Source organism: Pipra filicauda, unplaced genomic scaffold (assembly GCF_003945595.2).
Source record: "Pipra filicauda isolate LSUMZ 115617 unplaced genomic scaffold, ASM394559v2 scaffold16_size7369187_pilon, whole genome shotgun sequence".
NCBI lineage: Eukaryota > Metazoa > Chordata > Aves > Passeriformes > Pipridae > Pipra > Pipra filicauda.
The window spans coordinates 5,961,770-5,976,244 of NW_024104207.1; the positions used below are offsets into that span (position 1 = coordinate 5,961,770).

The window sequence follows — 14,475 nt, forward strand, 5'->3', positions numbered from 1 at the left end:
TTACTGACTTTCCAAGGATGCAGCTTCTGCTATGGGTAATTATAGGCATGCTAGGTCGGTAAGATAACTTTATGGGCAACAGCTGGGTACTTGGGGAGGTCGTGCTGGGGGCTTATTTCTCTCCCCCTTCCTCCCTTTTGGGTTTGTTAGTTTTGTTGGCCACCTCTTGGTAACAAATATTGGTTTTTGTTAAGCTTTTAACAGTGTCATGGTTTCAAGATTCGATATGTTTCGAACTCTCCCTAATACAGGCTGCCTCCATGTGTGGGCCCTTTTGGGGTCATGCTGGCGCTCTGGGTAGGTGTGTTGCCCTTTAGGGACCCAAACAGCCATACTCCACTCCTCTCACCAAGTGTGGGAGGTGCTGATTGTTTCCTGTAGCTCTGTCCCTTCCTGCCACATCCCTTCCCTGGCTTTGCTCCTGGTGTCATCACTGAGTTTTTGGCTCATCCTCATGAGTGCATATTGTGTCCCTGTAGCCACCCCGGGCTCCCTGGGGGGGCCCTGGAGCCTGGAGCAGGCTGAGGAGCTGCCCTGCCCCGGCCTGGGAGAGGGGTCCGTGCTGCCCCTGTGGCCTTTAAGCTTTGCCTCAAACATTGACTCCCAACTCTGTGCTGAGTTGGGCGAGTTCAAAACAGCCCCAGAACCAGAGATGTTTAATCACCAGGTTAATTTGAAAAATATTTTTCCTTTGAAAAGTCGAAAGCAAAGAAAAAACAGTCAGAACACCAGAGATTTCCAACAGGAGGATGATCCGAGGCATCCAAGTGCCCTGCAGAGGAGACGCTACAACCCGGCCGGTTTCCTGAGTGCCCACCAGCAGCAGCGGCCCAGGTGGGCGAGGAAGAAGATGCCGGTGATGATGGCGAAGCTGATGCCCACGGCCCTCATGATGAAGATGGACTTGGGGCCACGCTGGTGCTGAGCCGGGAAGGTGACGCTGAGCCAGAATCCCGCCATCATCTCGCTGTCCCTCCAGCAGAAGTAGGTGCCCCTGTCGTTCCTGCGCACCCGCAGGATGTGCAGGTGGTTCCCATGGTCGATGAAGACCCTCATGCCCTTCCCAACACCCATGAGGTACTGGGAGCAGTAGAGCCGGACCGAGTCCTTGTCCCAGCCCATGGTGTGCTCCAGGCGGGCCCCTGGGCACGTGATCACCAGGTCAGTTTGGGATGGGGACATGGGCTTCTCCCCAAACTTGTAGATGATGTTGGAGATGGACTGGACTCCCTCCTCGGGCGCCTCCTTGGGCGGGCACAGCGCCAAGCAGCTCTGGACGGCCACCTCAGGGCTGCAGAGGTGCAGGAGGCACGGGAAGCGCCCTTCCTTGTTGCTGCACAGGTAGTGCCCAGAATCCCTCACCTGGGCCCGGAACATGATGAGGCTGAACATGCGGATGCTGAAGCGCTTCAGCAGGTCGCTGCCTGCGTGGACGTCGCTGGAGTCGAGCACCATGGTGCCATTGAAGTCCGTCAGCACCATGGTCTCACGGCCGTGCAGGTTCTTCTGGAAGTACCAGACGACAGAAGAGACCTCCTCAGGCTTGCACTTGCAGGGCAGCCTGAAGGTCATGTCTGCCAAGTAGGCGGCGTTCTCAAATGTCAGGAAGGCGAGACATGCCATCTTCTTGAACACATCCCCTTTCTTCTCAATGGCAAAGGCCTGGAGGACACCGACCAGGCAGAGGAGGATGGTGGCTCCCAGCAGGCTTGGCCTCATTGCTCCGGGCCGGCTCTGCCCCAGCAGAACTCACCCAGCCCAGCCAGAAATGTGCTGGGAGCAACCCCCCCACCCTGGGACATCCTGGCCTCTGTGACACCCGCTCTGGAACATTCCTACCCTCAGCGGCTCTGGAGAACTGTCACCTGTGTCCCTGGACATGAGGGGGCTGTGATGGGAAAAATGGAACTGCCGCCATCTTATGGAATCACAGGGTCACAGAATGGCTTGGGTTGGACGGGACCCTAAAGATGATCTCATCCCAACCCCTCAGAGTAGAGGACGACCATCCCCTCCCTCACCCCCCGGCCACCCCTCTTTTGATGCACCCCAAGGATGCACTTGGCCTTCAGCGCTGCCAGCGCTCACTGTTGGCTCATGTCCAGCATTTCCTCCACCAAAACCCCCTAAGTCCTTCTCTGCAGGGCTGCTCTCAGCCCTTCTCCCAGTCTGTGCTGATGCCTGGGATTGCCCCAACCCAAGTGCAGCCCCCTCCACTTGGCCTTGGTGAACTTCATCAAGTTCTTGTGGTCCCACTTCTCAAGCTTTTCCAGGTCACCCTGGATGTCCCTATCCTTCTGTCGTGTCACCTGCCAGCGTGCTGAGGGTGGGCTCTACCCTCTGGTTCCTTAAAGGAAACCTGGGGCCAAGCTGATGAGGAACCTGGTCTGACTGTGAGAGTGGGGTGTGCAGAGCCAAACAGGGCCCCCTCGGGTCACTGGAGCCACCATGGCAAAGGGGCTTCGCTCCCAGCAGTGTCAGCCTGGGGGGCGGGAGTGGGACTGTCGGAGCAGCTCCGGGATAGGAGACACAGAAGTTTCCTGAACTTCCAGTCTTGGGCTATGTCACGTGCTGGAGACAGTGCTCAGTGTGCGATGATTCCTGCAAGGCACTTCAATAACCCAAGACTCCCTTGTGCATCTCCCGGGCAGCCTCTTAACCCACAGCCTCCCCTATGGCCCTGCACCCCACCCGTGGGCCCCCAAAGGCCCTCTCGGAGGGCTCTGCAACTCCTTTATGCCTTCAAAGCCCCTCTCATCGAGCCCTGCCCCCTCTCCGTGCCCTCACGGCCCCTCGTACACACATTTCAGGCACTTACAGGCTCTCACTCTCCCCCACCACACCCGGCCCCGGCTCTCTCAGATACTGCGACTCCCCTGTTCCCGCCGCCGCTTTTAAATGGGCCGCGAAGCCCCGCCCCGCGCCCTGATTGGCCCCGCTTCACCTCACAAGTCCCCATTGGCCGTGCCCCGCGGTGCCTCATGGGAGCTGCAGTCCCGCTGCCGCGTGAGGCACCATGGGAGCTGTAGTCTCACCGCTTTTTGCGCCCCCTGCCGGCGGCTCCCAGCACAGCGGTGGGCCAGAGCCCCGGGGATCCGGGAGGGTCCGGGAGGGTCCCGGGACCCCCGGGCTGGGGCTGTGGCCCTTTTGCTCGGGGCTGCGGCCGACAGCCCGGCCCCGCCACCGCCTCTACGCCTGCAGCTGGGATCAGTGCTAGGGAACAGCACCTCGACCTGCCAGGGTTTGGGGGACACACACACAACTGGGGACACACACACACACCTGGGGGACATGGACACACACGCACACCTGAGGACACACACACACACCTGGGGACGCACACACACCTGGGGACACACATACACCTTGGACACACACACACACTTGGGGACACACACACAGGCTGGGACACACACACACATCTGGGTGACATGGACACACACACCTGAGGACACACACACACACCTGAGGACACACACACACACCTGGGGACGCACACACACCTGGGGACACACATACACCTTGGACACACACACACACAGGCTGGGACACACACACACACCTGGGGGACATGGACACACACACCTGGGGACACACATACACCTTGGACACGCATACACCTAGGGGACACACACACAGGCCTGGGACACATACACACCTGGGGGACATGGACACACACACCTGGGGACACACCCATACCTGGGAGCACACACACACACCTGGGGACACACACCCCCACTCACCCACCCCTGGGGAACACCCCCACACATCGGGGGGATACTCGCCCCCACCCCCATGTCCCCAGGGCTCCCATCCTCTGACCCCACCACGGCCACTCTGGACGCAGCCGCTGGCCCTGAGCACCTGCTGTCACCTCTAATTGGGTCACATCCTGCCCATGCCGAGGCAGCGGGGACAGGCATGTGTGCCCGAGGGTCCCAGTGCCTCTGTGTGGCCTGACCGTGTCCCCCTCTCACAGTGGCAATGCTGTGTCCCCTTCATGAGGCCACCCAGCCTCTAGGGACAGGGACATGGCAGTGGTGGCACCCCCAGTGTCCCCAGTGGAGGTGGCAAAGGAGCCACAAGCACTTGGAGCCAGGGAGACCCTCCTGTCTGGGCTTGGATGAGCTATGCGGGGTCTGGGGGAGGGTGGCAGAAGGACCCCGTCCCCATGGTGGGGGACACCGCGGACACAGACAGCAGATGGGGAGAGGTCACAGCTCTGCTTTACCATGTTGTTGCCCCGGAAGGGGCAGGCTGGCAGCTTCCCCCGTCCCCCAGCGCAGCCCCCCAGCCCGGGGCCGTGTGGGCACTGCACGTCTGTACCTCAGGACCACTCTGCCAGACCCCCGGCACCGCCCCAGGGAGGGGGGGAACAGCAGGGACAGGGCACCAGGGGACAAGGGGAGGCTCAGCCGGGGGGGGGGGGTTGCAGTAGGGCAGTGCGGGAGGTCCCCCAGCCTTTTTGCCACCCGCCCAAACCCTCTGTAGCCCCAAGCCCTCAACTTAATGGGCCTCCCCAGCCACGGAGTGACTTAATGGGAAAAGGGGGGTTTGGGGCGCCGTGAAAAGCCGAGAGCACCAGGTGGGAGGGGATCCATGGGCTGGACCATGGCGGGGGGATGCTGTGGGGCTGGGTGGGAGCGAGGGAAGGCCGTGGGGGCTGTGGGGCAGCAGGGAACTGAACCATGGCCCAGGGACACTGTGGGGATGGGGATTTGGAGGGTGCCGTGGGGCTGAACCGTGGCACAGGGATGCTGTGGGGCTGGGGGTTCGGGGGGTGCTGGGGGCGATGCCATGGGGCTGGGGGGTCAGAGGGGTGCCAGGGGCGATGCCGTGGGTCCAGGCTCAGTCCGAGTAGATGATGAAGCTGGAGCAGGTACTGTACTTGTTGTTGTTGCTGCCGTGGGCTTTGCCCCCATCCAACTTGATGAACACCTCATCCCCCACATCAAGGTGCAGGATGACGCTGTTACTCGAGTAGTCGTAGTTCTGGTCGACGTTCTGCGCAATGGCGCTGGCCAGGACCTTCCCAGGGGACACCGCAGGACTGGCTCAGGGCATGCCACAGCCCATGGGGCCCACGGGACACTCTGGTCCCAGCTCACCTGCAGCCAGAGGGCTGCACCCCCCTGGATCCGCACCCATGGGTGAACAGGTCCCGCATGGGTGAGGCTGCTCCAGGCATCCCCCAGAGCCTCTCCCTGACCCGGCGGGCACAGATAAGGGACCACGGCTCTGAGTTTGGGTGGGAGACCGTGGCACAGGCATGCTGCTGTGGCACTTGGAATCAGATGCAGGACCACAGCTCTGGGTTCTGATGTGGGACCACAGCTCCAACATGGGACCCCAATCTGGGTTGGGATGCAGGACCAGACATGGGACCATTCCTCCAGACTCAGACATGGGACCATGGCACACAGACAGGACCCTAACTCAGGATTTGGATGCAGGACCCCAGCTCAGAGACAGGGCCCCAGATCCAGAGTCAGATGTGGAACCACATCTAGGACACAGGACCCCAGCTCCCAATTCAGATGTGGGATCACAGCTCCAGCATGGAACCTAGATCCAGGTTTGGATGAAGGACCCCAGCTCAGACACAGGACTCCAGCTTCGGATTTGGATGCAGGACCATGGCTCAGACACGGGGCCCCATCTTTGGATTAGGATACAGGACCGTGCCTGGGACACAGGACCCCCATCTCCCAGCCCACTGAATCCCACGCATCCCTCAGTGCTTCCCATGAGCTGAACAAGGACCACAAGCGTGTGGCAAGGGCTGAGCTCAAATCCCTCCCAGATCCCCCCCTCACATGGACCCTAACCCGCGGGATGCTCTCCCCACAGAGCTCTCCTGGGAACCGGGATGTGCTGGGAGGTACTGGCAGAGCCAGAGGAGCTGTCACCGCCTGGAGAAGCAGCTCCACGGCTGGACCCGCTGCCACTGCAGAATTCTTTGGGTAATCAAATCTCCGCCGGCGCCTCACGGAGAGATCGCGGCGCTGGGTGACAGTGACAAGGCGGCTGCTGAAATGCAGAAGTGCTGTGCTGGGAGAAGGTACCGCTAATTACAGCTGACCAGAATCAGCTCTTAATTGGCTTGTGCTGGGCGGGCAGGCACCGGGGTCCGGGAGCAGTGGGAACGGGAGGGCTGTGCCCATGGAGTCCTGTCCTTTGCCTCCAGGACAGGGGTTCCGGGGTCTGCTGCTCCTCAGGGATGCAGATGCACCGACCCAAGCCCACGGGTAGTGATGGTGTGGTCAGACGCTGTTAACTCTGGAACCTATTGATGGCCCAGCTGGGGATCCCATAGGATTTGCTCTCACCCCGCCCAGCCTCATGCCACCACCAGAACTGTCACTCTGTTCAAAGCCACCCTGTGTCTTCCCCGCCACCATGAGTGTCCCCGGGAAATCTCCATCGGTCACAGCACCACAATCTCCAGGGGACGCTGCCTCTGCCAAGGAAGAGGAGAGGAGGAAGAAGCAGGAGAAACAGGAAAAAACAGGTTTGGTGTCAGGTTCTTGCCATGGTCCCCCCTCTGTGGCAGCCAGATCCGTCCGGTGCCATCCGTCTTCCCTTGTTAAGGAGCCGCCTCATCACTGCTTGCCTGCCTGTGATAGTTTCGCTCTAGGCCTTCCTGGAGACCAGCTTGTAACCCGGAAGGAAGGTGATCACGGAAGTATTCCATGCTATTCCTTTACGTAACTTGAGGTATAAATAAAACCAGCAGAAGGGACCTTGCTCTCTTCCTTTCCGGCGAGGTTCGAGAACGGTGGGTCCCTGTCTCAGTCTTGCTTATCTGGAGCTGAGGCCTACAGTGACTGCTGTTATCTGCCACGCGTGAGGGGAGAGTGCTGAGTCATGTCCAGCCATCCTGCTTCTCTCAAGGGAACTGGTGAGATTTTGCCAATTCTTCAGTTTGCTGGTTACCGGATTTTTAGATTGTGTAGACTTGTTTTATTTTTGTCCCTTTTTGTCCTATTTTGTCCTTTTCCCTTCTCCCTCCCCCTCTTCCCTTTTAGGAAGCTATTTAGGGTTTCTGGGGTTATAGTATATAATATTCTCACAATATATATCTGTTTTATATGTAAAATATATATATTTTTGCTACAGCTTTGGCTGCTTGGTTCGTTTTTTTCTTCCCACTCTGGGAAGCAGGCCTTTCTTGTCAAGTTTTGGAGACTTGGCGGGAAGGCAGCTCGAAACTTGTACACTTCCCTAACCAGGGAAGATAAATGGCAGTGCTGGGCCCAGGCTCCCGGCACTGCGCTGGCACAGGAGGGGGGGCTTCCACCCACCCCCAATGGCCTCACCCCCCTTGTCCTGCTCCGTGCCTCAGTTCCCCCGTGGCACAGACATGGGGTGGGAGCCCCGGGGGTGACACAGCCCCAGCCCCGACTGTGCTGTGCCCACTGCCCCTGACCCCAGTGATGGCGCTGGGGGTGTCCCTGGCCCTGGGGACACTCTGGGGTGGTCTCCAAGGGGGTGGGCTGCACCCAAGGGCTTTCTGAGAGCGATGAGGGGCAGTGGGGTGCTCCCATGTCTAGGTTGAGCCACTCACGGTGACACCTGGGGCTTCGGTCACGTTGTGTGCCCCACGTGCCATGGCCACCATGGCCCAGGACCCCAAAGGTGTGGCAGCAGGTGCCCCCCAGACTCCCAAATGCAGTAGGAGGTGCTTTCGATGGAAGGGTATGGACAGATTGCTCCAGGATCAATATGATCAGGCAAATGTCAGATTTATTAGGAGAAAGACAGATTATATAGTGCTCATGACGCTCAGCTTCTTGTTCACACAACATTGGTTACATAAGGAAAACATGCTCTGCTGTCCCCTGCTAATTGGACCACAACAGGTGGTCATAGGAGATGAGAAAACTTTATTCACCTGCCAAAAACTCTTCCTTGGCATCTTGGCACAAGGCCTGCAGCCATATTAGTGGTGCAGCATTTTTTACTATCTGCACTCAGCCATGCCAAGGTGAAACACACAGAAATGTAAAGAAAATTGTTCACACAATTTTCATCCTTGTCCTAGTTAGGACAACTGAGACCAGTTCATCATGGTATGAGTGTAACCCAAAACTGTGTATTCTATAGCCTTCCATGCCATTTCCCAGAAACTGTTATCAATGAACCATTTACACCATCTGCCCATAGAGCCTGACTCCTCAGGCTATAAACTAGGTGTTAAGGGGCCTGTGAGATAGGAGGATGCTCTTGTCCTCACACCCTTTGTGGAACTCCCCACCCTGAGGGAAGTGCTGGGCATCCCTGCCTGAACTGCAGGATATATAATCTTGGAGTCTTGGAACATTTTGGAACCCCTTGTGGGATCCAGAGGAAGGCTGCATCTCATCGCTCTCAACCAGACTTAGACCATCACTGAACTGCAATCACCACTTTTTGACCAGACTGCAACAGTTCTTTCCCCAGCATCTCACTGCAATCATCACTTTTGACCAGACTGCAACCGTTCTCCCACCAGCAGGTTCTTCCCCTCTCCCTTTACTTTGGACTCAAGCGGGGCCCAAGGAACACCACTTTGTTCATGCCCCAGGGTACTGGGTTATACATTTGGGTTTTGTGGGTTAACACCAATTGTTTGTCTGTATGATTGTACTTACTGTATTATTGTAGTAAATTGTTATTCTGACTTATAATCTCTCCTTTGAGTTGAGTTCATTTCCCCTGCTGGTTAACTCTTAAACCAGCACAATCCTGTAACAAAGTGCCCCTCAGGATCCCTGGGCATGGCCCTGGGAGCCCTCCAGGACCCCCAGACATTGTGGTAGGTGCCCTCCCAGCACCCCTGGGCACAGCAGTGGGTGCCCCCCCTCAGACCCCCTTAGCCCAGCACTGGGTGCCCCCCCAGACCCCCTGGGCACGGCAGCGGGTGCCCCTCAGGGCCCTTGGGTGCAGCAGCAGGTGCCCCCCTGGCCCCCCAGGCAGGGCAATGGGTGCCCCCAGGACCGCCTGGCAGGTCCCTGTGTGCCCTTGGGGACTGTTCCCCACTGGGGTCTCCTGGGGCTGTGCCCCTCCCTGAGCCATGGACGGCCCTCACCCCACCATGGGGACCATGGGGACTCCAAAGCCACCTGGTGCCACCCCCCTGTCCATCCATCTGCCTGTTCATCCATCTCCCCCCTCCCACTGCCCCTCGCCTCAGTTACGGGCTAATACAAAAAATAAATAATGCTAATTAACCACCAGCAGCAGCTCCCCTGGCTCTCATTAACTCCAGCCCTGACACAAGGGTGATGGGCTGCCCCCAAACTGGCAGCACAAGAGGAAATTTGGGGGGGCCCCCCACGTCCTGACTCCCTCCAAAGGTGCCAGATCAACGCTTATCCGCCAGGCTCCCCCAGCTTGCCAGGGACAGGGATTTTTTGGCAATAAACCCCTAATTAACCCCATCTTTTCAATTATTTGGGGCATTTTTGGGGGGGACTTTGTCATAGATACTGGCACGGCGATGCCCTGTTAGTAATTAACAAGCGGTTAATTAAGCTGCATCACCCACCCAAGTGAGGCTCCTCTAAACAAGGGGCTCCCCAGCTCCTGGACATTTATCCAAGAACATCGATATCCCCCAGAGCTGGGGGGTGGGGAGGTTTGGGGCTGGAGGGTGGGAGAAGACAAAAAAAAATCCCAATAAAAGGAAATTTAAGCTGTTTGCATGGAGAAAAGCTGCCAAGCAGCTCCTGCTCCTGCTCGGAAGGGCTCGGAGCCAAGGGATGAAGTGCAGTGGCTGTGACAAGGCTCCTGCCTACCCCCACCCCCTGGCTGCTTTTTGAGGTGAAAACTCAGTTTTGGGTTAATTCGGGGTCCCACATCCTCGGGACAAGGAGGCACCACAGGGGGTGATGCCAAGGGAAGTGATGAGAAGTGGGAGCGGGGTGGGATGGGATGGATCCCAGCAAGGATGCCAGGCTGCGGTGACATCCAGAGAATGGAGCTCGGGTGACAGCTCGGGGGTCACAGCGTCTTGTCCCTCAAATCATGGCCAGGGGGGCGCATGAGATGGGAAAGGAGCGCCTGAAAACGCGGGGAGGCAAGACTGAGTCTTGGGGTTGGGGGGTTCAGCTGGATGGGGTCAGGGGGATGTGGGAGCGGGGAGGGGGAAGGAAGGATGTGTGTCCTCCCGGTGTCCCCACACAGCCGGCCAGGGGTGGGGACATCTCCCCTGGCACAGCAGCAGCAGAACCAGCCCTGAGCTGGGGGCGCAGCCCCGCAAAAGCGGGGCAGGCACTGCCCCCCTTGAGACCACCACAGACATTGTCCCTGCCCCCCCCCAAGGACCCCAGCGGGGACAATGGCACGGCCAGGGGGGGCAGGGCACCCCGGGGGTGCTGCGGGGGTGTCCTAAGGCACCCCAAGGCACAGCAGGGCACATCTCTAGGGCCAAGGAAAGGACTGAGGGACGCTTGGGGACATGTCAGGGTGGGTGGTGACTGTCCCCAGCGCAGAGGGGATGGGGGACAGGGATGGGGCACCCGGGGGAGCATGTTTGGGGATGGGAGGGGGATGGAGCTCTCTCTGGCGGGAACTTGGAGCACATCACTGTCCCTGGGAGAAGGATGGGGCACCCCAGGTGTGCTCCTTTGGGGCAGCGAGCAGGACAGGGCATCCCGGGGGTGCACCCAGGGCCCATCACCGGGAGAAGGATGGAACATCCTGAGGGAACATCTCTGGGGCTAGGAGAAGGATGGAGCACGCTAAGGGCTGGCAGCAGGACAGGGCACACCAGGGGTGCACCCAGAGTCCTCCATGTCCCCCGGAGAAGGACGGGGCACCCCAGGGGTTATGGATCCATGGACAGGAGAAGGATGTGGCACCCTGGAAATGCACCCAGAGCCCATCACTGCCTCCAGGAAAGGGACAGAGCATCCTGGGGTCACATCTCTGGGAAAAGGACAGGGTATTCCAGGGTGCAGCCAGAGCCCATCTTCACCCCTGGGAGAAGGATGAAGCACCCCAGGGGTGCATGTCTGTGGCTGGGAGAAGGATGTGGCCCCCCAGGGATGCACCCAGAGCCCATCATTGCCGCTGGGAGAAAGATATGATGTAGCACTAAATCTGATGAGAAACTTGTTTAAACATGTCTTAAACTGGCTCTTTGTGGTCCCTTTACAAACACGTGTTTCTTCTTCCCAACACCCCCCACAGCAACTGTTATCTCCCATGCAGGAATGTCCTGAGAAAGGTGTCCTGAGGTGTCCCATTGGTCCTTGTTAACCCCTTCCTGTGATTGGGTGTTCCTGTAAACCCCTTGAGACTTCTAATTGGTTAACCTGTGATTCTCCCTAACCCTATAAATGTGACATCCCCCAACAATAAAGTCTCTCTTGCCTCCTCTCCACGCCGGTGTGCTGTCTCTGTGCCTGCCATGGAGCCACGTGGTTGGGGGGGAGGGGAGGGCACCTCTCCCCTCCAGGCTCGGGGCCTGAAAAACCCTGTCGCTGGAGTCCCCTTTCCCCGTCCTTTCAAGACGTCGGAATGGCTCATCAGATGGAGATGGAACTAGAACTGGGCTCCCCCACGTCGTGGGTGGGGAAAGGGATCCAGAATATGACACCCTGGGGAGACATACCTGGGGCTGGGAAAAGGAGGGGGCACTCCGAGGAAGAATCCAGAGTCCTTCTCCAGTGCTTGGCGGGGGCAGTACCGCTCCTGTGCCTGCGGAGGGAGCCGGGATGGGCAGCCCTTACCTGCCCGTTCTTGCAGAGGTCTGCCCACATGCTGGTGCCGTCGCTGCCGCGCATGAGGACGTGGTAGGTGAAGTAGGTGCCGGGGATGGCGCAGGTGAACTTGCCCAGGGCAGCGTCGTAGCTGTTGCCCAGGTTGGTGACCACGTCGTCGAACTTGAGCACCTCGTAGCCCTCGTGGGGGTTCTTGAGCCCAGCGTGGAAGGCGACTCTCACCTCTGTGCTGTAGGTGGCTGCGCTCACCGCAACCGTAGTCCCCGGCCCCGGCAATCCCGACGGTCCCGGTCTTCCCGCTTCCCCCCGCGCCCCCGGTGGCTCTGGTTCTCCGGGCAGTCCCGGTTTCCCCGGTCTGCCCGGTTTTCCTTGCGGACCTTGCACCAGCGTGGAGGGCGGCGGGAGGGGGCCGCGCTCGGCGGGCTGCGGGGGGGCGGCGGGGCCGTAGGGCTCGCAGACCATCCGGCAGGTGCCCAGCATCTCGTAGTGGCCGTCGGCCCCGGCGGAGCTCACCAGCACCGGGATGAGCACCAGGAGCACCAGCACCATCACCATCCCCGCCGCGGCCGCCAGCAAAGTTTTGCGGCCCAGGCTGAGCCGCCGCCCGGCCGGGGCGCGCTGGCGCCTGGGGGACGGAATGGTGCCGGCGGGGTGGAGCAGGGCGGCGGCGGTTTCGTGACCTCCGCTGGCTCCGGTGCGCCCCGAGCCGCTCGGGACGCGCCCACCCCGACCGGGAAACGCCCACCCGGCCGTGGACACGCCCATCCATCCCCGGACACGGCCGTGATCGCTGATAACCACGCCCTGGACACGCCCCTGCCACGCCCACCCACGACTGCCGGTGCTCCGTGGGAAGGGAAACTGAGGGGGGGGGGTGGATGGACCCCAGATGCCACCCTGATGCCCCCACCTAGCGCTCGGGACCCCTCGGTCACCCTGGGCCCCTGTCCCCACGCGATGCCACCCCCAGCCCCGAGCACCCTCCAAACTGGGGGCACCCCTGGGACCCGTCACCTCACACTAACCCTAACTCTAACCCCACAAAGGGACACCCGGGGGGATGGTCCCCACGGCACAGCCAGGGCCCATCCCACCTCCCTGCCTCAGTTTCCCCTCCCTCCGCGCTCTGGAGGAGCCCCACACTTTGGGACAGCCCGAGTGACACCCACGTGGCCCGAGCATCCATCGCGGTCACCCGCGGGGTTCGGGGGCTGGGGTGTCACCGCTGGTGGCAAAGGCCACTGTGACAATGGGGCAGCCGCGGGTGCCACCGTGGGGGTGGCCGCGCCCCCCGGGGGGCTGAGCCCCGGTGGGCTCATGACATGGGGACATGCTGCTGCGCCCGCTCCGTCGCCTGCCATCTCCCTCAGCCTCGGCGGGGACAGCGGGACTCGATGGCAAGTGACAGGCGCCGCCAGCGCCGGGGGTGAGCGAAGGACGCAGGGAAGGCAGGGGGGACACGGACACACGGGCGGAGAGCAGCCCGGGGGCCACTCCCAGTGCCGCCCGCTGTGGCCTCGGGTGACAACACCGAGGTGGCATCAACCCTAATGGCACCTATGAGGTCCATGGAGTCATCGTACCCCCTCACCCCCAAAAAACAACACCGGGAGTGCATCCCCTCTTCCACTGCCACACCTGTGCAATGTCCCCAAACCCCAGGGGACACACGGGGGACAGACACCCCCCCCAAAAGAGGAGGGACCAAGGGGACGCTCGGCAGCCATCGATCGCCCCCGCGTGTCCCCGGGCTCCCGCAGAGGCTTTAATCAGCGAGCACAAATCAATTAGCTGCTTTTAAGGAGGCAATTATTCCTGGGGGCATAACGAGACGGGGGGGGCAGTATTTTGGGGTGGGTGCACTGCCGGCATCGTGTCCCCCCCTCAAAGCTGTCACCATCATGTCACCAGCTGCTTTCCTTGTTATTTTCTCCATCATTATCCTCTCTCCCCCCCTCCATCGCCCCGCTCCTCGTTATCTTTCTTTTTAACAAGCGCCTAAAAATACGCCGTGGCGAGGTCACGGGCTGCGTGAGTCACCGCCGGCGCGGGGAAGGGGTGGCCGTGGAGGGGACACGGGGGGTGGGACAGACACACTCCGCTTGTATCAGGGCACTCGTTTCACCTGGAGGGTCAGAGGACAGCCCTGGTCTTGGTCACTTCATCCTCACGGTGGGGACACAGCCCCAGGTCACCTCACTGCTGCAGGACATTGTGTGGCACGGCCACCACCCCAGGTCACCTCATCACCCTGGGCAACCCCATCCCCATGGCACGGCCACCACCCCAGGCCACCACGTCCCCAGCCCCCCTGTAGAGCTTCAGCACCACCTCGGGATGGCAGCGCCCCGTGGGTGGAGACAGCACCCCAGGCGACACCGGCTGGGGACCCTGAGGTGCTCGCTGTCCCCAACCCTTGCACAGGGAGGGGGTGCAGCGCAGCCCCCCGAGCCGGCTCCATCCACCTGGGGACAACAGAGTGGCAAAGCTCCAAAGGGCCACGTCTGGGAGCGCAGGAGCAGGGAAAGGGACAAAGCTGGGAGGTGGCAGCGGCGACTCCAGTGACTGGTGGCAGCAGTGGCCGCGATGGTGGCAGCGGTGGCAGCAGTGTCACCAGTGGTCGTGCTGGCAGCGGTGGCTGTAGTGGCTGTGGTTGTGGCTGCAATGGTGGCAGCACCTGCTGCGGCGGTGGCAGCAGTGGCTGTGGTGGTTGTGGGAGCAGCAGTGACAGCGGTGGCTACAGCAGTGGCTGTGGTGACAGTGACTG

At 60.4% G+C, this 14,475-nt stretch overlaps 2 protein-coding genes across 2 annotated transcripts; both read right to left on the reverse strand.

The window, feature by feature from the left end:
* Positions 1-648: 648 nt before the first annotated feature.
* Positions 649-1,731, reverse strand: LOC114003231 (Ig-like V-type domain-containing protein FAM187A). The gene has a single exon (XM_027749961.2). The coding sequence runs from the start codon at positions 1,717-1,719 to the stop codon at positions 787-789; it is 933 nt and encodes a 310-aa protein (XP_027605762.1). The 5' UTR covers positions 1,720-1,731; the 3' UTR covers positions 649-786.
* A 3,117-nt stretch (positions 1,732-4,848) lies between these two features.
* On the reverse strand, positions 4,849-12,257 carry LOC114003232 (C1q-related factor-like). Its single transcript, XM_027749962.2, has 2 exons — positions 11,718-12,257; positions 4,849-5,028 (listed from the first exon to the last, which is right to left on the reverse strand). Exons 1-2 carry the CDS (start codon positions 12,255-12,257, stop codon positions 4,849-4,851), a joined length of 720 nt encoding a protein of 239 aa, XP_027605763.1.
* Between the last annotated feature and the right edge of the window lie 2,218 nt (positions 12,258-14,475).

Excerpts from the sequence above, each read along its gene's own strand:
- LOC114003231 (XM_027749961.2), bottom strand. The coding sequence starts at position 1,719 with ATGAGGCCAAGCCTGCTGGGAGCCACCATCCTCCTCTGCCTGGTCGGT.
- LOC114003232 (XM_027749962.2), bottom strand. The coding sequence starts at position 12,257 with ATGGTGCTGGTGCTCCTGGTGCTCATCCCGGTGCTGGTGAGCTCCGCC. Across the intron at positions 5,029-11,717 it reads ACCTCTGCAAGAACGGGCAG|GTCCTGGCCAGCGCCATTGC; the intron begins GTAAGGGCTGCC and ends TCCCCTGGGAAG.